General features: G+C 46.8%; 1 protein-coding gene across 1 annotated transcript in view; it reads left to right on the top strand.

Moving 5' to 3' along the window:
• The window catches only part of CEP104 (centrosomal protein 104), an 846,942-nt gene that overhangs the window by 578,834 nt on the left and 241,490 nt on the right, over positions 1–26,618 (top strand). The window contains exon 14 of the mRNA XM_069610252.1: positions 6,293–6,499. Within this exon, the coding sequence (XP_069466353.1) occupies positions 6,293–6,499 (207 nt within the window). The remainder of the gene's footprint in view (positions 1–6,292; positions 6,500–26,618) is intronic.

The following is a 26,618-nucleotide window of genomic DNA, read 5'->3' as shown; positions in this document are numbered from 1 at the left end:
TGTGGGGACTACACCCAGCGGCAATACCCTGCGGCGATGTGTCAAGCACACGCCGAGATTCGGCGTCTGGGGGCAGATCTGCAGATTCTCGGTCCTCTGGGCACTCCAAAAGTCGGTCGCCTCATGACAGGCCCCATAAGACTAAAGACGCTGCCCATAAATCCTCGTCTAACGAGCGCCGAATATCTGCAGACGCAGCAGAAGCCCCTCCCGACTGCCGAACGTCAGAGGACACGGCGAAGGCCATTCCCAGTGCCGAAACTTGACCTGTGACATCGAAACCAACTCCTAGTTCAAAGAAATCCTCCTCTAAGAGCTATGGTAATAGAGATGATCGAAAGGACAAGGATAAATCCAACAAAGACAGGAATAAGTCCCTTAAAGACAAACCTCATAGTGAAAGGCCTACCCCTGCCAGAGACACTTGTCAGGAGATTGATGAAACCCTACGGGAGGATAGGGAGGGCCCTTTAAGTGAGGCCCTGCATAATAAGGGCCTACCTACACCTGCTGTCCCCAGCTCAGCCAAACGGTCAGCTGATGACCTAGAGTAATGTCCAGAATGTCTTTCTTTGCTAACTTCTTTGAAGAGCACCCTCAAGCATTTGAGAGCTTACAAAATACACCCCCACTGATCAGGCATCTACTTCTCAGCCCCATCAATCATCCCAGCCATCAGGAAAGAGATCTCTCATCTCTCATCTCTTCTGATCCTTGTGATATGTCTACTGCCAAGAAGTCTCACACCCCTGCAGATCTTTGATATACATGCAGCCACAGAAGAATATCAAGAGGATGATCAATACTATGACGTAGAGGATGAGGGGATAGTAAGAATAATGACGCCGATGAGGCGGAGGTCTATGCTATGGACTCTCCAGTTACCCAGGATTCCCCGTTACCTGATTCCCCAGTGGATGATCAACCCCTGTTTAATGACATTTTGGTCAAAGCAGCTGAGCACTTCGGCATTGAGACTGAAGAGACTCAGCAGGACAGAGATCTTGTCGAGAACATCCTGGGGGACAAGAAAGCCTCCACCCAGTTTATTCCCATTTTGAAGTCCGTTCAAAGAAGGATCCAACCTTCATTTGAAACGCCCAATCAAACAAGGGCAGTTAACCTAAGAATAGAGAAGCTATTCCGCCCGGTCCCGTCTGATCCCTTGTATATAAGAGGACAGCTTAGGCCAGATTCACTGGTGGTCACGACTACCCGGAAGAGAGCTGGTACACCCTTGGCCTCCTCTGAAGCTCCACCAGACAGAGAGAGCAAGAAGCTCTAAACCATGGGTAGGAAGGTGGCTACTTCCGCAGCTTACCAAACAAGAATCACCAACAGTTCCACACTGTTGGCAAGCTACGACTGTACTAAATGGGACAAGGTTACTGCCCTAGCTGACTCTGCTCCTGAACCTCTGAAATCAAACTTGCCCTTGTCGCAGCTGAAGGCAGGGCCACTGCCAGCTGTCTGCTTAAATACAACCTTGACGCTGTGGATAATGCCGGACGCGTTATCGCAGAGGGCACTATCCTCAAGCACCATGCCTGGGTTCTACTGTCCGGTTTTAAACTAGAGACTCAAGCAACCTTGCTCAATATGCCAATAGAACCTAACGTTTTATTTGGCAAAGCGCAGTGGAGGATTCTCTGAAGTCAGCCAAGGACGAGTATAAAACACTCAAGTGCCTTGGCCAACTTACTAATAAACAGACCGGACAAATGGGGGTAACCATTTTCGCCGTTTTCACAGCCAAAGTCAAAGAGGCTCCGGTTACAGACTAAACCAGAATTCATCTTGGAATTACAACCAGGGTCAAGCGTCCCAAAGTTATCCTAGAGGTCAGCGCAGAGGTCGCAGCCGGGGGAGACCCTCCACTGGCAGAGGTGGAGGAACGCCTCCCGCTACAGTTCCCCTCCGATGCCTCCCCAGTGGGGGGACGGATTTCAAACTTTACCCACGCATGGGAGGGCATAACCACAGACAAGTGGGTGTTATCAACAGTAGCGGGAGGTTATTGCGTGGAGCTCCTAGAAACACCATCTAACCTCCCCCCGTGCCAGAGGAAAACCTCAAGAGAGGAACACCTCATCTTGGTAGAAGAAGTCAACGCGCTACTCCTCAAAGACGCCATCGAGATCGTGCCGTCCAACGAGGTAAACGAGGGTATCTATTCAACATACTTCCTTGTACCAAAGAAAGATCTGACAAATATGTCAAGCCACAAAAGTTCTGCATGACTACGCTACAAGAAGTAATCCCTCTACTTAAGCGGGGGGATTACATGGCAACATTGGATATGAAAGATTATTTTCATATTTCAATGCTCCCAGCGCACAGATCTTGCGGTTCAAAGTAGCAAACCAGCACTACCAATTCAAGGTGCTACCCTTTGGAATAGCCTGGCCTCCAAGGGTATTCACCAAGGTACTGGCGGTGGTGGCAGCGCACCTGCGCAAGGAGGTAATCCCAGTGTACCCCTATCTGGACGACTGGTTGATCACAGGAAAAACTCCCCATCTTTGAAAACTAAACACGCAAAGAACCATAAATCTTCTCTACCAATTAGGCTTCTCTATAAACGAAAAAAGTCCAGTCTTGTACCAAATACGTCGAAACAGTTCCTAGGAGCTGTATTAGATACCCGAACAGGCTTGGCCTTTCCGTCCATGGAAAGAGTGCAAAACATGCTTCGGCAAATACATCAGGATCAAGTCAGTCTCCAGATAAGCGTATGCAAGGCAATGCGATTACTAGGCATGATGGCATTGTGCATTTATCTAGTCCCACACGCACGTCTGCGCATGCAACCAATGCAGGAGTGGGTGACGAAATAATGGTCTCAGGCAAGTGGTCAGTGGGACGATCTAGTGGTTGTTTCACCATCACTGGTACAAAACCTACGCTGGTGGGCGAGAGAAAATCTGTTAAAGGGAAAAACCCTCCACGATCCGGAGGCGCAAACGGTTGTCACAACAGACGGGTCACTTTCCGGGTGGGGGGCTCATTAACTTCACCACACAGCACACGGTCTGTGGACACAGTTCACTGCACAGAACCATATTGACCTGCTGGAACTACTCGCAGTACTCAAAGCACTTCAGGCATTCGAGATGCAACTGACAAACTTGTCTGTTCCATTTCTAACAGACAGCACAACTGGCATGTTCTATATCAACAAACAGGGGGCACAGACTCCAAGTTGGTGCAAATAATATGGCGGTTGGCACTCAAATGGGGGATATCCCTATCCTCCCTACAAGTTACAGGGGTACTCAACACCCTAGCAAACTCTCTGAGCAGAGATCCCCTAACAGAGGAACACGAGTGGCAACTACACTCAAGCGTCGTAGACTACATCCTCTCTCAATGGAGTTATCCCACCCTAGACTTGTTCACTACAAAAGAAAACCAGCAATGCCCAGACTTCGCGTCCAGGTTGCCCCAGCCATACTCCAAGGGGAACGCCCTATGGATGAACTGGTCAGGGAAATTTGCTTACGTTCCCTCCCCCCCCCGGACACCATTAATGGGCAGGATTGTGAACAAGATGCACAGAGAACAGATGGCACTCGTCCTAGTTGCTCCTATGTGGGCGAGACAACCATGGCATCCGCATCTGTGCAAACTGGCGGTATGCAATCCCATCAAGCTCCCGTACCTAGCCAACCTGTTAACCCAACACGGGGGAACAACGGTACATCCTCAGCCACACTCAATGAACTTGGCAGCATGGCTCCTGAAGTCATAGTTTTCGGACACCTTAATCTACCACATTGGCGTATGGATATCCTCAAGGAGGCATGAAAACCAAACACTAGACACTGCTATTTCGACAAGTGGAGAAGATTTGTAATTTGGTGCCATTCAAAACAAATAAACCCCTTAGAATGTACTCCTTCACACATTCTAAATTATTTACTCCACTTGTTAGATTCTGGGTTAGTATTGAACTCTATAAAGGTCCACCTGGCAGCTTTATCAGCCTATACCACCTCTCAAAGTAGTCTTGTGGTGGAAAGTGCCATTCATTAAGGCATTTATAGAGGGAGTAAAGAGGCTCCACCCTCCAATTTCTAATCCCCCGCCAGGATGGGATCTCAATGTAACACTAGCAAAGCTCATGGGACCCCCTCCTTCGAGCCTGCACACCTGACCTACAAGACTGTCTTCTTAGTGGCTATTTTTTCCATAAGAAGAGTCAGTGAATTACAAGCCTTGTCAGTGCAGGACCCTTTCTTTATTGTCCATAAACATAAATTTGTTTTACGTACTCATCCTAGGGTTTCCCCTAAATTCATTTCTAAATTCCACGTAAACCAGTCCATTGAGCTCCCGGCTTTCTTTCAGAATACAACTAGCTCAGCTGAGGTGAAACTCCACACACTAGATGTGAGGAGAGCGGCCCTCTACTACATAGACAAGACCAGACCGCTTAGAAAGACAGATCAGCTGTCTCCATAGCAACAGGCAGAGAGGGGGACGGCATTTCCAAGAATGCTATATCCAGATGGATAGTCAGATGTATACAACTATGCTATTCATTATCAAATGAAAAACACTGCCTTTCACACCAAGAGCTCATTCCACACGGAGCACAGGAGCTACTCTGGCTTTTATTACAAATGTACCCTTAGACCGCATTTGCAAAGCAGCTGCATGGAGCTCAGTACATACTTTCACTCATAATTACTGCATTGACACACATCCCAAAGCAGATACACAGGTGGGACAAGCGGTTCTAAAACATCGATTTGCAGCTGCTCCTTCTCACAAACCACCACCTTCTCATAACACTGCTCGCTAATCTATGCATAGCATGTGATCTAAGCAGATTCCACAAGCCTCAGAAGGGATACATTACTCACCGTAATCGTATTTCTGATGCTTGTATCTGCTTGGACTCACATGCGCCCACCCTTCCTCCCCTGGGAGAAGGTGCATAGATGTTTTATGAGCTTTCTGTCTATATCTGCTTGGATACTACTGTTTTTATTTTTTCGACCAGAACAACCACAGTGAAAAAGTGACCTCGTTAAAAAAACAGGTATAAGATATACTGCCTGCTTTTGACACGCAAGCCAGACAGCTATTACATTTACCCTAGCTCACTCTGTCATATTTTCCTGTGTGGTTACAGGTCTCTTTAAATTGATTTAATGTTTTTCTCTTCATGTACAGGACTGGAAGTGTGTGCTGTGCATTTTATTTGGTTTCCTTGGGAATGCATTGTACTAAAACTCCTCCTGAGACCCCACAGGCTATTACTGTGAGCTCTAGCGTTTGGGGAAGCCTGTGTTGGTTGACGTGGAGGGCTGCTAGCGTAAATAAATGTGCATAACCTCCACCTTCAGTTAAAAATGTGACATTTTGTAAATGATGGCCTTTTCATGTTGAATATCTCTTTCCTATACCTCCTTTGTACCAATGAATACATGTTTATATTCTCAGTTTCCTCTGGTTTAAACCGTAGGCCGTCTCTAGAAATCTCAACCTCATGTTTCCATCGCTTTTCATTTTGTCTGGTAACTCTCTAAAAAAGGAAAGGTATTGGGCAGCCAAACTTTCTTTACTAAGATATGTTTTGTTGTTTTTGTGGGTTCAAAGTGGTTATTGGGCTCATGCTTCCGTTTCTTGAACAAGAAAATGCTGCTGCTAAAATTCAGACCTCACCCGCAAATATGTCCAGATTTGCTGTATCTCCAAAGGTATTCCCTGATAGAAAGTGGGCTGTGGCCATGATGCCACTTGGGAACCGCAGGGGAATCCATTAAATTCTCCTCCAGATGTAAATTTGTTAACTATGATTTAGAATATAAAAACATGACTAAATAGATATTCCCCCTTAGATTTAGTTAATAGACCAGTCTGAAATGCCATATTGTATGACTCTGTAGTGTATCTCTTCTAGGTCATGCAGGGTACTGGTAACATGCGGCTCTCCAGATGTTTTGGCATAGAACTCCAATCCGATCTAGCCACTCAGGCATCATGTACGTCATAGACTAAAATATCTGAAGAGTCATAGGTTGCCGACCCCTGAAGTTAATGCTAAAAATGGCTCAAGATGAGTTTGCTATATAACTAGAAGTTCAGTCAAGAAAATAGTTATTATTTATAGGTTATCTAAAAGGTTTTAGTGCTTTAAGGCTGCTTGATTTTGACACTGTTAATAAGGTCTTATAAGGTGTGCTTTTATACAAGAAGCATACATAAACATATTGTGCAAAATGGTAGATATTGCATTATATATGACCACTCTACATTAATCATTGTTCATCTGTAATGTCAGTTTTCTGCAGGGGCACTGGAGCACACTGCTGCTGAGATCCGGGATGTCGCCTTACGGATTGTTTTCCAGATGTACAGGAAGCACCGTGGCGCAATCTTAGAGTACCTTCCACCGGATGACGCAGCTACACGCAAGAACATTTTGTACAAAACACTTTTCGATGGATTTGCAAAAATAGATGGAAAGCCTACAGAGGCTGAAATTAAGGTAGATATTTATTTAATGCATGCTTTTGTTTACATCAAACTAGACACTGTTGAAGCCTCAGCACTGTCCAAGTATGATAGGAATTGCAAGAACAATAGCAAAACTTGCGACAAAATGTAGGCAATGGTCACACGGCAGGACATCAGGAATCACACTATCATAGGATTATAGAGATGTATACAGGGTTAGAGGTTCTTCCTGGTTGCCCGAAGGACAGGTTTGGGAACTGTTTGAATCACTGGGGGATAGAATCGGTTCCATGTAATAATGTCCCAGCAGAAATGTCGCCTGGCAAAGAACTCGCCAAAAAAGTGCCATTTTTTGCGGGGACATTGTTACATTTAACATGTTTTTTTCTCCAGGGGAGTGGGGGACACCCCGCAACACCCGCTCCCCTTGCCTCCATATATATAGTCACCATATATAATGCCGCCACAACCTTTTCCTGGTGACATTATGTATGCCAACCATATGTATGGGGACAATATTATCTGATAACATAGAATCTTGGTTGGGGTAAACTGTATGCAAAATTACAAAATCATGTATTTACCTCAGACACATTCTCTGCCACAACAAAGGATTGTAGGGGCTGCTCAGGGGTTGGAGGCTCCTTAAATTAGCGACCAAATGCCTTTATATGTGACAGCTGTTAAATATATTAGTAAGTGTGGGAGACACCATCGTATATTAGGCAGGGTGAGGAGCTGAATCAAAGGTATTGAGACACCATCGTATATTAGGCAGGGTGAGGAGCTGAATCAAAGGTATTCATACATGTTTGCTACCAAGTCTTATACATTTGTGAAAAATGAGTGTAGCATTGTCAGGTGATGACTAAAAATGCAACACAGGTTATTCTCAAAATGTGAGTATCTGCATTTCATAGACCTATATGCAAGTTTTGTTGATGTAATCCTTTCACATTTCTGCTGCTGCAGCCAGTTTATTGTGGGATCTGAAGTAATAACGTCTGGTGCCCTATTCTGAATTGGACATGATGAGCGATCTTATAATGTGAAGCATGTCATAGCTGTATCTTCAGAGCACTTGAATCTAGATGAAGAAACTTGAAAGGGAACAGAAACACAACTGATGGTGGGAGACTAAAATACATAGTAAATACTTACAGAAATTACTACATATCATCAAGAAGGGTGTTGACCCGGTTTTAAAAGGACAGGCAGCTAATTTAAAAAAATGCTTCCCCCCTACTGAAAATACTCTTTTACCTAAAGTTTGTTTAAACAGTAAGCTACTGCCCATTTGCATAGGACAGTTTTATTAACATAAGGAAACGTGAGTCATGACAGCCACTGAACATCTTCCTGTTGTTCCTAGAGGATGCTGTCATTATCTGTGTGCTGCAATGAATGGTCAGCTATGTTTGGTGAAAACTGGGGATTACGAAAGTGTACTAGTGGATATCCTCAACCACCTTTTACCCATAAAAGGACAGTTTGGCTAAAAGGAAGGAAGAAGAAAGGAAAATGAGTGAATGTGAGCTATAAGAAAGGGTATCACAAGTATGACACTGACACAATGGGTACAATTTGTAAAACCTTTATTGAAATTGTTGGGGCTGGAAAAACTCGTTTGCCCTATAACTAAAATGGGAGTAGTCACGACCATCAAACGATAAACAAAACAGCCCTAGTGGAGTCCGTCAAATCAAAATGACCTATGCTAACAAAAACCTAATACCTGCCCTATCTTTTGTACAAAAAAGGATTTGGGGTTGTTTTACCGTGGATGAAATGTCTGCGACGGAAATGACTGCATGAGAAATGTACCTTACACAAAATTGTTTTTACATTTCCATCCACTGTAAAACACCAAATCTATCCATACACTAACCCCTGTTTCACCCACCCCCTGCCCAAACCCCCCAACACACCCCCTTCACCCTTCTTACCTGTCATTGTGACGCGCTGATTTCGTGATAGGGAACCGGTGCCGCAGGGCCCTTTTTTTTTTTTTTTTGATCGGGTCAGCTGGAGTGAGCGGGGACACCCCTTTTTCGTATTTTTTGGTCAGGTCAGCTGCAGATGTGTCCCACGCATCCTTTTATTTTTTAACCAAATGACCTACACCACCAAATAGATACTACAAAATGTCCTCGAACATTTAGTCAGTAGGACATTTAGTAGTATCGATTTTAGTGGTGGTGTAGGTCATTTGGATTCAGTCATTTTGACCGAATCCCAAAAAAGTGTGTAAGGGAGAAATGTATGCAAAAGGAAAAAATAGGTGTTCAAAAGAATGAATGTGGTTGAACCAGCTGTCCTCCCCACATTAGAACTCACAAACTAAGGCTGCCCCTGGAGGCCGGATGACACACTCTGGCTCGTTAAACGCGATACACCGTTCCAAAACTTGGATTGAGGCCTGCCTAGTCTCCCACGTTGAACTATCTTTTTCTGACTTCCAAAATAATGTTTCAACTAAAAGTTCACAAAGGCCTTCCTCTATCGGGCTCAGACCCTTCACAACAAAGTTCACATAGGTTCGCCTCTGTCGAGTTCAGACCTCTCACAACATAGTGCAACACAAACTTGCAAGGGAGCTCCCTTCCCCAAGCTTATTATACTTCAGGTCTCCCTCAGTCGTGCTCGGATCACATTCGGATGTGCAATACTTTCGAATGTGCGTGGCTTTCTTTACAGATCACCGCAGGACCACTCCGACTCAAAGTTCATGGTTTAACTTTCGTTCCCCCCTTCTCTAGGAGTTAATCTTCTTTACTTTTGCTATTCAATTGCTTCATGATATCCCAGATTCCCATGGGATTGAATTTTGATTGAGAGGATTTCGAGCTTGTCATAGGCAGACTGGAAAAATCGAGAGCATGTAGGCCTGACAGTGTTTCTAACATGGTTTTTAAAAGAAAATGCTAACTTGTGTGCAAATATTCAGCTCTTTTTAGTCAGGTGGCTTCCGATCTTACTATTCCAGACTCTTGGCACAGTGCTATTATAGTACCAATCTATTCAATGTTACAGGCCTATCCGTTTTTGTGCTAAAAGACTTGGCCAGGTGGCTGTAAAGTACTAAGAGGCTGAGCATTAATCAAACCGGTTTCCAGAAGGGTATGGGGACCGCACTTAACTGTTTAATGTTCACCTTATGCCAAACTAAGGATTGTTGGGTATTATGGCAGCCGCTCTACTTGGAAAGTCTGGACCTGTCCGCTGCCTTTGACAGGGTGTGCAGAGGGCATCTTTGGTCTAAATTACCTAATTGGGGTATCCCACTAGGTCTTTTAAATAAGCTATTGATCTTTTATTCTGATAATAACCTTAGAGTTTGTCTTAATTCTGACGGTGCGCTCTCAAGGGAGGTACCAGTAGAGATAGGTTTAAGACAAGGGTGTGTGTAACCCCTACCATCAATTTGTAGGTCTCAGACCTTCAGGAAACTACAGAAATCCTCTTTGTTTCCACCCAAGTTAGGTTAATTAGAGGTAGGGTGGATGGCCTGCGCTGATAACCTGATTCTGCTTGATGTTACCCCCATTGGTCTTCAAAGATCATTATATTTAATCTGGATGTATGCTACAGAAAATAGATCGATCCTGACCAGTGACATATATTATTCTATAATCAAAAGTTTTAGGTGTTTTTTAAACTAAAACTGAATAGAGGAAGTTGAACATTTAGTTTATTTGGGGTTTATCTTTGCCAACAAAAAAGGGGAAACTGGAGTCTAGGATTGAGTCTTTTATTACTCAGATGAAAATAATTCTGGCCAAATATTAATATTCCTTAAGGCCCCCTAATGGAATTCTATAAAGTCAAAGTGACCCTGGCTATTATGTATGGCTTGGAGTTGTTATCCATTTAGATCAGGAAATGGCTTGGAGTTTTTAGGGTACATTTTTGGGTCTCCCTAAACCCCTCCTCCCCCTGCCCCTTTGCCTGTTGGGGCTATCTGTTTAGCGCTGGGGCTAAATTCACTGTGGTTCATCTATAAACGCAATACATTGCACCCCTTTACAAAGATTAAAGAGGAAAGAGGGGAATCCCTTTACTCCAAGTTGGGGAACGTTTTCCGTTTAGACTTTGATATTTCCTTAAAAGAATTTGAGGACCAGTGAACGTTTTTGAGTAGAGGCAGGAATGTTTCTGGAATCTCACACCTCGCTAATAAAGAAGTTAAGATAGAGGGACCATATAGAAAATAGAGCAAGTTTAACCAATTTAAAGCTCTATAAAGAGTATATAAACACCTTCCCAGGCTCCAAGTCCCTGATGGGTTATGTATCTAAATATCCTTCCCGCAACCACAGAATGTGGTTTCTTAGATGTATGTGCAATTGTCTTCATACATTAGAAGTAGTTGGGCCTCGACTAGGACTTCCTTGTGATGGGCATTAATGTCGACTTTGTAAAACAGATAAGGTGGAAACACTTCGTCATTTAACTCTGGATTGCACTTATTTATTGCAGAGAAAATTATTTTATTTTGAAAAATGAATTCACTCTCCCTCGGCTGTAATTTCGGAAAAACTTAGGGGTTGTCAGATGACTGACAAACCAATTATCTCTGACAATTGCTCTTACTGCTTTTCGAAAAGAGATATTCCCCCAATTTGGTGACATTCCTCATTTAGTTGGTTTTGTACTGAGCCTACAGGACTGACTTTTTAATTAGGGAAGTGAGTTCGCTTTTTCGGAATTCAGCACTGCAGGTATGCTCGGTTTGTGTAGTATTGTATCTTAATATTGTAATTTGCACGTTTGCATTTTACCTACATAACTTGCTCCTACCCAAGATTTTATGCATTGATTAAGTGTCTTGTAAATGTTCCTCCATCGTGATTGTGGGAATGTAATTCCGAGTGTTAGTATTGTATACTGACGCTGTGTTCCTTGCTTTTATCTTTGTAAAGTGTTCATAGCCCTTTCTTATAATAATGAGAGTTGAAATGAAGCTCTGAATGCGTTCACACATTTCCCTTTTTGCAGCTTATTCATGTGTTTCTAACAAGCTGCCTGGGTCTTATATACCAAAGCTGCGCGTGCACTGTTCCTATGTGACTTATGTTTCACGATTATGAATTCAATTGTTTAAATCCTTGTTTTTCAAATGTTCTTTCTTGAACTTGCTAATTTTAGTTTGTAATGTTTTAGATGATAGTTATTGTGTTCGTTTAAAACTTTGAATGGCAAAAGGTTTTAATTAAAAACCCTACCACAATAAGTAAATATTATTGTCAAAACAAGAGAGAATTAATGTTTCTGATGCATGCGGGACCCGCAATTAGTTAAGCAAGGGGCTCACTCGCAGACTTGTTATTCAATAAACTGGCTTTACTCATGGGTTTTATGTTTTCTCCGGGCACCCACAGTTGCAGATCCTCAAGGCCACCTGATCTTTGTGTACCTTTCGATTTGGTTGCTGGTACTGTAACATCATTATCCTGCATAGTCTGATCAGAGACAGTATGATGAACAGACATGACGCTAATGATGAACTGGTGAACCGAGGAGAACCCTCCTTACACCCATTCTGTTGTCTGCATCACAGAGCATGTGGCGATCCCCCAAATCCTCAAGGTCACCCCAGCTCCATCCTCTAACCTCAAGCATGGGACTGTATCACACTGAACTGATATTAGAGGGATGGACTAGCACCTATCCCCTTCTTGTGTGTATAAATAGGACAAACCCATGCCACACTAGAAATTAGTTATTGGAAACTTGTTGGAAGAAGCTGGAATAATTAGAGGTCCCTGAAAATCCCTAAGGCTAGCTGTGCTGCTGAGTCTGATCCTCTGGACAGTGAAACTCTGCCTCAACCTGCTCTAGAATTCTTTCAGGCTCTTCCTCAATTCTATGAGAGCAGCTTGAACATCTGGCTAAGTGTGCGACCATGAAGCTTTCTGAACCCATGATACTCACTGTCCATGCAGTGGGACCCTGTGCTGCCTGCTGGAACTTGATTGCTGGTGGAAATGTTGCTCAAACTCTCCTGCTCCATTATGGCTCCAGCCTCTTCATCTGCTCTTCTTCGTAGCACTGTGCTGCATCCTGTCCTGTAGGCCTTTGCCTGCACCAGAGTCATTTATAATGTAGTTTTTTTGCATCCTCACAGTTGCTCCTTCTGCTACTGTCATGCCCTCCACTTTGTGGGTCTCCTGAAGAGGGTCATCCAATCTCTCTGACATTGTTTTCTTTGCCCATCTATCTCCAGGGGCTCTGTTTGCTGACCCTGCAGCAGGAACTAGCACCTAAAACTAAATCCCAATGCCAGACCCCTTTCTTGTGACTCCTTGACTAAATCACCTATTACTAGCAGCCTGCCCTTTTGGCTTCCAAATAGTTGGTGGTCCTCTTTTCCGGGGTCTTGGGGCATTGTCTGCAGTCTTTCTGCAAGTTCCCCCTCACTGCGAAATACACCACAATGGTACTTGGCTCCATCTCTTCTCTGGGCCTCCGCTTGTTGAAATTGCTTGGAATTCCTTGGGTGGGGTCCCCATTTCGGCCATAACAAATGTTGCCTCGTCTGTAGCTCCAGTGACACTATCGTAATACTTAACTTACTTCTCCAGCATGAGGTGTGGCATGGATTCACATGCTCATGAATATTCCCCGTCGTCAGGCTTGGAATCCTCGGTAAAGAAAAAACCAGTTTCAGTTTCGTTTCTGAACTGTCTTTCTACTAGTAACCAATCACTTGTCTCTGGGTCATACTGCCCCCAGCCAATGACTGCCCTCTACCTAAGCCCCTCCTCTGGCAGCCATCTTCAGATTTTTACTGCACGTTCAAGTGTTGGGAGTCCTCGTGCTATAGCTCTCGAGCTTTTACTGCTTTTTGCGATTTTTCAAAGAGTTTAATATAATTTTTTCGGTCAATCAAGCCTCAAGCTCCACCGTTTTTACTTCAGATCAACGGGGACCCGTTTCGGAATTTTCTACGCCCTTCAAGGGCAAAGTTTTCATCGAGTTTCACTTCTTCAGGGATTCCAGAAGATCTTTGAGGCCTACTCTGCGTGGACATGGCCCAGGACAAAGGAAACACGACGCCCAGATGTGGATTGCAGAATGTCTTCAAGGAGGACGAGCATTCTAGATGCCTCTAATGCCTTCACCGTCGCCATCAACCACGAGCCAATGCTCTAGCTCGGGGAAGAGGAAATCGGAGAACCCGGGTAAGCTTCGGGAGAAGTCCCGGTCGATTCCGACGGATACAGCCGAGGGGGAGCGAGGCCGTGACCTTCCCCCCCAAGGCGAAGGCCTCAAGCGCATCCAAAGTCGTGAAGGCCTTAATTCACCGGGCCAATGTCTCTATCAAGGGAGTTGTGGCGGCCCTGGCAAAGCCTGTGGAGGCTACTCCAGTGGAGGCGACCTTGGTGCCCAGAGTTTCGCTGCCACCGCAGAGGGAATCCTCTTTTCAACCCATCGATAAGACCCCTGTGAAAACCCCAGTGGAAAAAGAGGGGGGGCCCCGGTGGCCATCACGGGCACAGATACAGCCTCTGTATAGGAGCTGGCTGGAGTCGCGAAGATCCTGAACAAGAGGTTTGAGGAGGTTCGGTCCCACAGGAGGGATCCCGATGAGGCGGACGAAGAAAGCGACGGTGGTGCCGACGAGGAGCCTGTGGAGGCGGAGGATTCCACTCCCCAACCGTTGCGCCCATCGCAGCCGGTGCCTGGGCCACAGGACAGCTCTTGGGAGCAATCTTGATGGCGATCCAGCCCTTGTGTACGGAGATAAGGACAAAGTTGCCCTTACCCCCAACGGACGATCCAGTGGAGCCTGGACCGTTGTGAAGCCCTCCAAGCAAGCGGAGGAGAATTCATCCCACCCCCGTCCTTCCAGCCTTCACGGCCTTCGCAGCCTTCATCTCCTTCCCCTGATCCGTGGGATGACACGGGAACAGAGACAGCCATGACGGGGACGGATGACGACGGTGGTGACGATGGGATAGGCCTTCCATCACCACCTCCTCGGGCCTCTCCGCCCGACGAAATTGGCTCCTTTCCACGCCATGATCGGCATGGCTTCCAAGCTCTTCCATCTCTGCCCCGAGGAACAGAGGAAGGAAGGGTTTCCTCCATCAACGGCGTGAGGCCAAGAGGAAGACGGTCCTCTCGGTTCCATTGCTTGGCGACATCTGGGAGGGGGGGCTGTCACTCTTGAAGAACCCGTCCACGACTCCTGCCAAGAGAGACCGGTACGAGAAGTACCGGGTCCCGGATTCCGCCCCTGTGTGCCTTAGGGCGCAGCCGACCTCGGATTCGGTCGTCTCTGCGGCGGCTAAGAAGAAAGCGGCGGGAGCGACGGCTTCAACTTCGACTTCACCGCCGGACGGCGGGGGGAAGAAACTGGATGCCATGGGACGACGGGTCATCTCGTCAGGGGCGACGACGATTAAAGCGGCCAATGCCCTCGCGATTGTGACCCGCTACGGCAGGGAGCTGTGGTTTAAGATCGCTCACCTCCCAGACGCCAAGAGGGCTGAGGCCCTGGAGATCCTACAGGAAGGTGAGGTGGCGTCAGACCGCGCCATAACGGTGGCCACGGACATTGCTGACACCGGTTTCCGCCAGATGGGCAACAGCGTTTGCCTTCGTCGGCGTGGTTGCCTCAAGGCAACCGATTTCCACCAAGATTTGTAGATCGGAGTTCTGGACATGCCTTTCGACTGGAACAACCTGTTTGGCAAGACAGTGGACGAGTCACTGCAGGCCATCAAGGCCGACACGGAGACGGCTCGGGCCTTGGGGGTTTTACTGCAACGACGGACGCTCTTTCGGAACTCCGGAGGCAAGCAGGGTGCCTCCAAAGGTTTCGGCGGCGGCTCCTCGACGTACCGCCAGGCGGCCCGCTCCTCATCGCAGGAGGCCTACAGAGGACGAGGCAAGTCAGGAGGATCTTGTCATCGTCGCCAAGGCGGCAAGGCCATTGCCAAGCAGGACTGAACTGGCCGTAGCGTCGGAGCCCCACCTGAGCACCCTGGTGGGATCCCGGCTGGCGAAGTTCATCAGGGTGTGGGAGTCCATCTCCACCGACCGATGGGTGCTGGATGCCCTGGCCCGTGGCCAGGAAGGAAAACCACGTCCCTCAACTGCTGTTGGAAGTAAGGGCGATGCTGAAGAAAGGAGCCATCGAGCTCGTCCCAAAGAGGCTCCGGGACTGCGGAGTGTACTCATGTTACTTCCTCGTAAGAAAGAAGACCGGCGGCTTGCGACCCAACCTGATACTTTGTTGTTTAAACAAGTACATCAAGTCCCAGAAGTTCCGGATGGTCACCCTCCAGCACGTGCTGGGGGCAGCTGGAGGAAGGCGACTTCCTATCGTCGCTGGACTTGGAGGATGCCTACTTTCACATCCCCATTCTAAAAGGACATCGAAAGTTCCTCAGATTTGTAGTCCAAGGGTGACACTACCAGTTCAAGGCCCTTCCCTTCGGATTGAAGGCGGTGCCCAGGTTATTCACCAAGTGCCTACCACCAGTGGCGGTGCGGCTGCGCCTGCAGGGGATCCACGTCTACCCCTACCTGGACAATTGGCTCATCAGAGCAAAGACAAGAGAACTCGCCGTCAGCACACAGCGAAGACCGTCCAACTGATCACGGATCTGGGATTTTCCATCAACTTCGCGAAATCCCACTTGGTTCCGTTGCAATTCGCCCTGTTCCTGGGAGCCAGGCTCGACACAGTGGCGCGATTGGCCTCTCTGTCGGAGGAAAGGATGAAGGCCATCCTGGGCAAGGTGCAACGGCTGTCGACTATGGGCGTGGCCAGGGTGAGGTCCATCAAGTCCCTTCTCGGCATGATGTCCTCGTGCATCTACTTCGTGCGCCTATGCAGGCTGCGGATGCGTCCACTGCAAGTGTTCCTCGACACCCGTTGGATGCAGGCGGCGGGCAACTTCGAAGACAGGATCCCGCTCAACAAGACCTTCCGCCAAGCGATCCGGTGGTGGGGCAACCGCTCGCATCTGGCAGTGGGTATGGACTTCCAGACCCCGGCACATCAGGAGACGGTGATGACGGACGCCTCCCTGGAGGGATGGGGAGCGCACACCGGAGATCTCCACGCAAGAGGCCTTCGGCTCCCGGAGGAGAGGTCACTACACATCAATGTCCTGGAGCTCCGAGCCATGTCATGGGCCCTGAGGTCGTTCCTCTCGTCCCTCAAGGGCAAGGTGGTAAGGATTTTTACCAACAACACCACCACGATGTTCTACATCCGGAAGCAGGGAGGCACCAGATCCCCAGCCCCATCCAAGGAATCCCAGGATCTGTGGCACTGGGCTGTCGCCCAAGGGATGTTTCTGGTACCCTTCCATCTGGCAGGAATAAAGAACACCATTGCTGACTCACTCAGCAGGAATCTGGCTGTGCTCGTGCCACGAGTGGGAACTGCGTCAGGATCAAGTGGATCTACTCTTCCAACGATGGGGCAATCCCCAGATTGACCTATTCGCGACGGCGATGAACACCAAGTGCCGGAGGTTCGCCAGCAGTTTTCCCCAGCCAGGGAGCAGAGGTGATGCCTTCTCATTCCCCTGGGACGGCCTGTTCCTGTATGCGTTCCCACCGTTGCTGTTGCTGCTGCGACTCATCAACCAACTCAGACGGTCCCGGTGCAGGATTATCCTTATCGCATGGGGGTGGCCGAGACAGATCTGGTTCCCGGACCTTCTGGACATGTCAGCATCCTCCCCCAGCCCCAGTCAAACTGCCGATGGAGGCGGATTGCCTCACCAGAGAAGGAGGCGCCATCCTCCACCACGACCCGGGCTCTCTGAACTTGCAGGCCTGGCTCCTGCAGCACTAGAGTTTGGAGGGTACGATATCCCGGCGGACTGCAAGGAGGTGCTTGCAAAGGCCAGGGCGTCCTCAACTCTCAAGTGCTATGGACAACAATGGAAGAGGTTTCTGTCTGGTGCCGGGCACAGAAGATTAACCCTCTGTGGATTACGGCCCATCAAGTACTTGCTGTCGCTGGCAAAGGCAAGGCTAGTTCATGCCTCCATCAAGATCCATCTGGCGGCTATCTCCCGCTACACCAGAACTCTGGTGCGCTCATCCCTGTGGTCCCATCGCCTGGTGAAGGAGTTCATGAAGGGACTGTTCCGATCGTTCCTGGCAGTGAAGGCTCCGGCCCCGCGTGGGAGTTTAATGTGGTGCTGACCAGGCTCATGGGGCTGCCATTCCAGCCTCTGCATTCGGCACCGTTGAAGTTCCTGTCGTGGAAAACAGCTTTTCTTGTGGCCATCACCTCCGCACGACGAGTGGGAGAGATTCAGGCCCTCTCCTGCAAGCTTCCATACCTGACTTTCCACAAGACGAGGGTGGTGCTGGGGACGCAGCCCTCCTTCATGCCCAAGGTGTCGTCAGACTTCCATCTCAACGAGCCCTTGGTGTTACCTGTTTTATTTCCGTCGCCTTTGTCGCCGGCCGAGAGGACTTTGCACTCGCTGGATGTAGCTAGAGCGCTGAAGTTCTACGTGGACCGCACAAAGAGTTTTCGGAAGACATCACAGCTGTTTGTGAACTTTGGACCTGTGAACCAAGGGAAAGCCCTCTCGAAGGCTTCCATTTCCAGATGGCTTTCCGGTTGCATCATGCACTGTCACCGGTTGGCAAACCGACCGTTGCCCGGCCGTCCGAGAGCCCATTCGACCAGAGCGATTGCTGCTACCACGGCGTTCATATCTGGTGTGCCCCTGCTGGACATCTGCAGGGCTGCTACATGGAGGTCAATGCACACCTTCACGACATTCTACTGCGTCGACCGGGATTCCAGGGAGGAGCGCAACCTGTTCGCCAGAAGATGGGCCTGGTGAGGAGGTAAGAGTTGTTTAATGTTGAGTTGATGAAATGCTTCATGTTGAGCCTTGCCAACTCCCGTGGTTGTGCATGTGTGTACTGCTATGTATTCTTATATTCATGAGCATGTGAATCCATGCCAGACCCCATGCTGGAGAAGGAACAAGTTACTTACCTGTAACTGTTGTTGTCCAGAATGGGTGTGGCATGGATTCACATGCGAACCCTCCCTCCTACCCCTATGCGGCTCTTCTCTTGGTCCTACTGCCACTTTATGTGCTACCAAATCTGAAGATGGCTGCCAGAGGAGGATCTTAGTTAGAAGGCAGTCATTGGCTGGGGGCAGTATGACCCAGAGACCAGTGATTGGCTACTAGTAGAAAAACAGTTCAGAAACGAAACTGAAACTGATTTTTTCTTTACCGAGGATTCCCAGCCTGACGCAGAATATTCATGAGCATGTGAATCCATGCCAAACCCATGCTGGAGAACAACAGTTACAGGTAAGTAACTTGTTCCTTTTTCACAATAGCTGCGAGCAGCTTACTGGCTTTGTCCCGTTAAAATCCATAGACCTATTTTTTAACCACCTTATTTGATGTGGAATTGTACCAAGTGCTTGTTTAAATAGGGGTTTGATGTGTTAAGGGACACTGTTGATTTTTACGACTTATCTTTTTTTTCATGGACACATTTTTCTAACAATTTCATGCTTCATTATATAGTTTGTGCATTTGAAGCCCTTTTTAAACTGTTACTGCTTTATTTTATGTCATGTGTCTCTTCTAGATAATGTTTCAGTAAATACAATGTGTAGTCTCTTTTATTTTGTTGTGTGACCAACTCAGCTTTAGTACCACCTCTTTCCTCCTAAGAGTCTAGCCAGACTGTGGGGTCACAACTTCTGTTGTGAGAGACAGCACTAATTTGGTGGAAACTCTGCACAAATAAACCAGGTTGGTTTTCACAAGTTCTCACCACAAGCCCTGTAGAAAAACCTCTCAACAAACCCAAAATAAATATCTTGTTTCTAGTTAGTGGATTCCTTTGTTACTTAGTGGAATTGCAACTGATACAGACGTTCTTACCAAAAACAGGTGTTGACAGTCGATTTCAGTATATTTGCACTTGTCGATTGCTAGTCTGTAGAGCTCTCAGATTGTCCGTGGCAATGCATGAGAAGACTATTGAGTCCTTTTTTTGCTTTGCATTCTACAACTTCTCGTTTTCCTATGTTTCAAATGGGAAAGGAAAAATGACAATTCCAGAATCTAAAGGCAAAAAACAGGGCTGGACTGCCTTCTCATACATTGCGACGGGAAACTTGAGAGCTTTGTTGTCACAAATGGAGCGTCTGATTTTGTTTGAAACATTACTGTGCAAAATTGATACATTGTTAGAACTTGGAATTATCTTGGATAGCTCCAGTATTCTGTCAAAAGTATTTGTCAGGCATATCTCTGCCTGCAGGTTCTTCATGCCTTCATGCCTTTGTTATCCTTTCATTATAGGGACACTTGTGGGTGCATAGATCTGTTAATGGTGCTTACTTATCTTCAGAGGAGGATACTTTTCAAATAAGTCAATTCAGTGACATCTTAATTCTTACTAGCGACAGGAGAAGACCAGCTTTTATGAACGTGAACATTAAACATTCTTCTATGTATTGTGTAATCGGGGCATGCTGTTCGCACGTATTCATGCCTGATGGAATGTTCAAGAAGGGCTTGGGAGACATGCAACCCTGTTGGGGCACTAACATACATCAAGGTCGCTGGTTTACATGCATTGTGATTTTGGAAAGGCACATCCCTAGTAGTTGTGGATTATTTATATTGGGGAATGAGGAAGGCAAAGCAAATTCCTTTTACCACAAACTGTGGTTCAGAAGAGTTGCAAAGTTTTCCTCCAAAATAATCCTAAGGGTATGGAAAGCCTCTGTGCCTCTCTGCAGAGGTTTGGAACAATGCAATTAGAAATACCTAAGTTATCAAACTGCCAGTTCACACACAAAGGTGATGACAAGCCGTTTCAGACTATATGATCTGCTTATGCAGTGCACCCTGGTTAGCTTGTCCTTCTGATTGAACGGCTGATTTACACAATTTTCCCTGATAATGAATGAATAATATAGATATTGTTTATAGGAAATGCCAAAATCTTTTATGCATCAATATATGTATGGGATGACGGCCAACCTACTTGCATTCACTGTACGAATTGTAAGGGGGCAGATGATCGAGACACAGGTGGTATATTTGTTTTGTGTTAAAGACTTTTATTGTTTCACAAGAAAGACAAAGGGGTTGGGGAAAGGCCTATCTGTCCCTAATGTGAGAGAGGCATGTTATCACAAGTAGACACTGACTGAAGAGCTGCATGTTTCAAAACCTTTGATGGTTTAAAAGGGGTTGGAAAACTCCTAGCTTGCCCTAAAACTATGATGGGAGTATTCTCGACCATCAAACAAATATCAAATGCAGTTCTAGTCAGTTCTTAGTCAAAATAAAAATGGCCTATATTAATGAACCTAATACTTGTCCTCTTTCTAATACAATAAATGTGTAAAGGGAATATGTAATGCAAAAAGGAAAAATCAGTGTTCAAAAGAAATGGCAGTATGGCTGAGTAAACTCCCTTGCCCACGTTTTGTAGCACAGGGTAAATTGCACACTTGGAACTTGTAACACATTTTGGCTTTGGACACAAGGATGCAGTTTGTTTCCTGGACCAGGGTCCACTTGGCCTTCCAGGAAAAGTCATTAGTTCATTTGCTGGACCTCTCGCCATTCTCTCTGTTGAGCCCAGGTCCCCTTTTAGCTTGTAATACAGTTCAACAACGTTTATTTCCTTCTAGTTACCACAATTCAGTACAGGTTCCCCTCCACCATGCTCAAACCTTTCAATAACGATTTCGACCTTCTTTCCTCAAGCATTCATTTTTTGTCTCCTACACCAAGGCCTCTTGGTAACTGTAGTTTCGAGCACAGTACTTATTTCAAAGTTCAAAAGATATCTCTCAAGATCAGGTTTCCCCCTGCCGGGATCAAACCTAAATGTTCAAAGACATTTCCCAAATCCAGGTTTCCCTCTGACGGGATTAAACCAGTCCAACTCTTGCATCTCGGTTTCTTTCTCTTCCCGCTGCTTCTTCGGCTTCTGACATTTTAAAGAGACTTTCGATTGGGCAATCTTCTTTCGCCGGATCACTCTGTTCCCTTGTATTTTTAATTTACAGTTCTTTACAATACTTTGCTTTCTCTCGTGTCTTAACGGCACATGCACAACTTTCATTCGTCGGATAATATTGCTGTCAAGTTTCATTTAACGCAGACCGAACTTTCATTGCTTTCATCAACTCACCGGCTGTGTTAATTCATTTTATTCTTTCACGGCTTTGATCCTGAAATTAAGGCTAACACCACAAATGCTGCTGCACCTCTCCAACTCTGCCGTTCACCTGGGAGGGTGGGTGGTATCTTTGAAACACAAGAGTTTTGTCTCTTCTCTCCAGCTGGGCTTCCTTTTGCAACCTTCAAGGCCCTTCGGAGTTAATGATATTTCGCCAGGGTGTCCAAGGTTTCTCTGTCCCTCGACCTGTCGCTCTGCTCTGCCTGGTTTGCCGCCACCCTGTAAGGAACTGCTCCTTCTCGTGCATCGCCTTGCTCAGATTATGTCGCAGTGTTCCACCTTTTAACCCTGTGGGGAGAGCTAAAAGGTACCAGGTGTATTTAATGAAGATCAAGTGCCCGACCCTGCCTGATCTTGTTAGAGGGACATGTCCAGTGGATTGCATGGGTGGTAATCCTTTCAGCCTTAGACCTCCTCTTCCTCAGCTCAGTGTTTGTGTAGGAAAGCGAGGGGTGGGGGCATTTGGGGAGTTGGAATATCCTATAAAATAGGATTGGATAGGGGTATTGGGAAAGGGGAGACATCGTGTCTCGCCATCGGGTGTCTCTGCCCGAGGACCCCTCACCCAGGTGATCTTCCTGCACTTCTCCACCACCAGGTTCTGGATCCAAAGGCGATAGCCGTGCCCTGGCCACCCTCTGGATTTTCACACTAATTACTTAGAACCGTTGCCCTGTCTCAACAAAAGAATACTATGTACCAGGTCAAGATGTCCACCAAACAAAAATGTCCACCGTCCTGTGTCTAAGCCCATTTCCATCCCTTACACACTCAATCTAACAAAAGGAAAATGGGGTGTCTTCTTAATTCTATAAGGTGACCTCTCCCGTTCTTGATGCTGACACCAAAGTGCAGTTCTTCTGCAAAAAGGAATGTATACAGTTCTATGTTCTGCCTACTTAAAGAGAACCCATTTCCCCGCTCTCCTGGGTGGAACCTCTTCATGGGTTCCCAGTCTCTCTGGCTCACAAAATAACATTCCTCAAATTCCCTTAGGGAATTCCTATTCTCCAGTCCAAAAATGATCCTTCCCAATCTCTTGTCAGGCCTGGTTCACTAACCTGCCAGCCCTCTGTTAGGCAAAGTTTGTATGCAGTACCCTTTGGGACCACTACACACAACTAGGTCTACAGGTGTAAGCGAAATCAACCTTCGGTATAAGTCTGTATTACACAATTTTGTGGTAGCGCTGCTGAGCAGTCAGGTTTATCTCAAGAGGGAATGTGAGCTGTAAGGGTGTTCCAGAGAGGTCTATAATTACAAATATTCAAATAGACTCTTATGCTCAAGGTTTCTTGGTAAAAAACGTATTAATTTATTTCAGTTATTTATAAAACATTCACTAGAAGGAGGCAGTCTATATCACACAAAAATATACTTCAGTACTTCACAAAATCGGGTTCTGAGGCATTTAAACTACTTTGAAGGAGGAGGAAAATGGCATTCAGGGCATTTGAAGTAGGAGCAAAAGGGCATAAATTAATAAAACGAATATTACGGTTACTCTAAAACAAGTTTGAATTCACCAGAGGAGTTGATTCAATGCAATAGGTTAGGCCAAAGTCAATGGGCTTAAGTTTTGTATAGGATAAAGCAGTTCTGGAGGTTAAACGGAAAAGTCTTTGCCAACGTTCTCAGAAGTAGTTTGTAAAAGAACGATTCATATGTTGGGTCACAAGCTGAATAGGCCTGCAAGTTGCAAAAGTTTCAAGCTCTTTCGCAGTGAGAGGCAAGTTCTTTCGGTCGGGTTTTCACAGTACCTTACAATGAAGAAAAAGATGCAGCTGAAGACGTCTGTTCCTGGCAGTTCCTGCAGATCTCGCTGTTCCTGAGCCTCAGTCGTGGGAACAAGAGGGAAGGCGTCGGGGGACTCCTGCACTGCACTGGGACTGGTCAAAAAGCTGGCAAAAGCAAATCTTCAATTCCGGTAGCTATAGTCAAGTTCACAATCTGGTGTCCTCCTTCCTGGCTATTCGGTTTCTTGCAGCACTCTGAGGAAAATACAACCAGCTCCGAGAATGGTATCCAGGTGGCTTACGAGTTGATTGGTCTCACCAACTCAAAGGAAGAAGTCGTCCTTGAAGGGCTTCTCTGTCGAGATGAACTTGCTGATTCGGACCTGCAGCAGGGCTTCACCGGGCAGACCAACGGTCCAGGAGTTGCAGCAGCCGTCCTCTTCCAGCTCATCTTTGGTTCTTTAGTTCCAGTGGTCGACTCTGCCTTCCAAGCCAAGAGACTCGCCTTTTAAACAGTTTTCTCCCATGCATTCCAGCCTAGCTGCCACCCACCCAGAAAGGGTGGCTGTCCTTGCCAGACAGTCAGCCAGACAATCATGCCAGAGTGCATTTTGGTCTCCTAGGAGACTAAGTACAGGGAGTTTCGGGCACCTCCCTCACTGCCTGCCCACCCCAGACAATCGGGCGCCCGAGGCGGTCTTCAGTCCTGAAGCCTGTCAAAGGCGTAGGAACAAAGGGAACAAACCTGGTTTGGTGCGCAGAGACAAACTCTAGAAGGACCTTTCCAAAAAGAAAAGGATGAAAAAAGAAGACCAGACCCATTTAAACAAAAAAGGAGGCTCAGGTGCCATCTTGCAAAACATGGCTCCCACGATTTAACACTACCGGTGTTCGCAGATGGGAAAAATCATGGTAGTTTGTTGTAAAACCACTGCCACCCTGTTGGGCAGAAACCTGTGCAGTTCCCTTGGGGATCACTGCAAAAGATTTAGGACTACAGGTGTTGGCAGTAAACCCACTTGGTAGCAGTCTGTACCACCCAGATGTACCTGGTAGCTGTGGCTGAGCAGTCAGACTTCCCTCAAGAAGAGTTAGGCAGTATGCAAAGTAGACACAATAGGCACTCAGATACAATAGTACAAGCAAACACTGACCAGAGCTTTGGTATCAAGATATATAATGATTTATTTAAAAACACACTTATTGAAACACAACAGCACTATTATGGTAAATCACTCTAAACACAGTTACTATTATTATATATACATCCCTTATCAGACAAGTCTTAGTTAACACCACTTATTTCCAGACAGAGGTGAGCGCTTAACTATAGATGGCACTCCAATAAGTTAACGAAAAAGGGAGGGAAAAAGGCAGAATGTAGGAAAATACACCACACTAATACTTAGGAACTCTTAAGCAAGGCAGGAAAGTCAAAAGTTACTTGTGAGCCAAAGTCCATAGGCCGGGCCCACTCTTGGATAGAGCAGGGCACAAATGCACCCAAGATCACACAATGACAACAGACTTAAAAAGTCTTGCAGGGAGTTCAGAAAGGTTTTAGTTAGGTTTCAGAAAAGTTTAGCCAGGGTGTCCCAGGCTAACCCAGGGTCGAAAGCCGGGGGCTAAATCTACCCCGTACAGTCGGTTGCAAGGGAAGCCAGGCGGAACACGGTACCTTATGTGGAAAGGATCCTCCAGCAGGGGTAGTTGTTCCTGGCAGCGGGTGCAAGTCGCGGCGTCGTCCAGAGGAAGAGAAGATCTCGACGTGGAGGAAAGATGAAGGTCGTTGCGCTGCCAGGGAAGAAACCAGCCGCTGAGTTTTCCGGTTATAGGTACTACCCATTGATTCGCGGTAGTGGTAAAACGTGATATCCCGGTTGCCGGGGTGCTTGGCACAGGCAAGGCGGCCACGAGATGCTCCAGGAAGTGAAAAAGGAAGCAGACTGGTTATCCCCACCAGTCGAAGGAAGAAGACTCTCCGGGCTGGAGATCTCCTCTGTCGTTGGGAAAAGTGGTGAGACGGTTCAGCAGGGCTCCACCGGTGGTTTCGTCGTAGCAGGTCGGCTCAGCTTCTCCCTCGTCGGATTCTTAGGTCCTGTGGCGACTTCTAAAGTTCCAGTCCCCAAAGCCCTGCTTTTATGCAGAAAACCCCCATTCACTCAGCCTAGCTGTCACTCAAACATGCTAAGTGGTGAGCCGGCCGGCTCACCACTTGGGCCAATCAGGACGGAGTGCGACTTGAGTTGCCTAGGCAACTCAGTCTAGGGTGCCTAAATCCCCCTCCACCCCTCCTAAGCACCCCAGACAGAGTGGCACCACTTTGGAGGGCTTCTGTGGAGAAGCCCGCCAAAAAGTGCAACAAAAAGCTTAACTTGGGTTGGAGTCACAGGAGCGAACACAAACGCCATTTTAGAACCGAGTTCTTGCAAAAAATACCAACCGGAGAATTAATATTAAATAAATAAACCGCTGGTATGTTCGAGGCTATAGGAATTAAATAATTAAAGTTGGTAGCCTCGAACAATGGGAAATCCCATAGGGATATATTCGCTGTCGAATATAAAAAGTAGTATCCACTGCCACCAGCCAAAACTCGATCAGGGGGGATGGAGATGTGCCCCCTTGACTAACAGACCCCGGGGCAATCGAATTGCCCCAGCCAGTACGTCCACAATATGATGGTTTGTACTGGTTCTGTTCATAATTTGAGACTAGTAAAGTCAATGGTGACTTTACATGCCCTGGGAGACAGTAGTCAGTCCCAGGGTATGGAGTCTATACTGGGGGGTCACTATGTTACCCTGTGTTACTGCACTGAGGGTGCTGTGTAACACACATCACAAAAACACATGAAGCCCTATGGAGTAAAAGACCCCATAGCCCATTAAACACATCTAGAGTCAAAGAGACGCACTCCAATCATGTCCAAGAGTGAGGGTAAAAGAGTCTCACTCTTGGCAGGAGAAAAAAATAAACCCCAAAAATCCAGCAAAGCTGCTGGGGGACTCACTAGGTTAGGAAATTCAGCCTAAACAGAGAATTTTCCCTAACACACCCGCCATTTCGAGAGGAAACAGTAGCATTTGACTGCTACATGAGTTTCTAGACATAGGGGATACTAGGTAACCCCTCCGGCACTCTATTGTAAGATAGTGTGTGCTGAGTCTAGGAATTTGGAAAGAC

This window comes from Ambystoma mexicanum, chromosome 8 (genome assembly GCF_040938575.1).
Source record: "Ambystoma mexicanum isolate Mex_15411 chromosome 8, UKY_AmexF1_1, whole genome shotgun sequence".
Taxonomy (NCBI): Eukaryota; Metazoa; Chordata; class Amphibia; order Caudata; family Ambystomatidae; genus Ambystoma; species Ambystoma mexicanum.
This window is presented reverse-complemented; position numbering and strand designations above follow the sequence as displayed.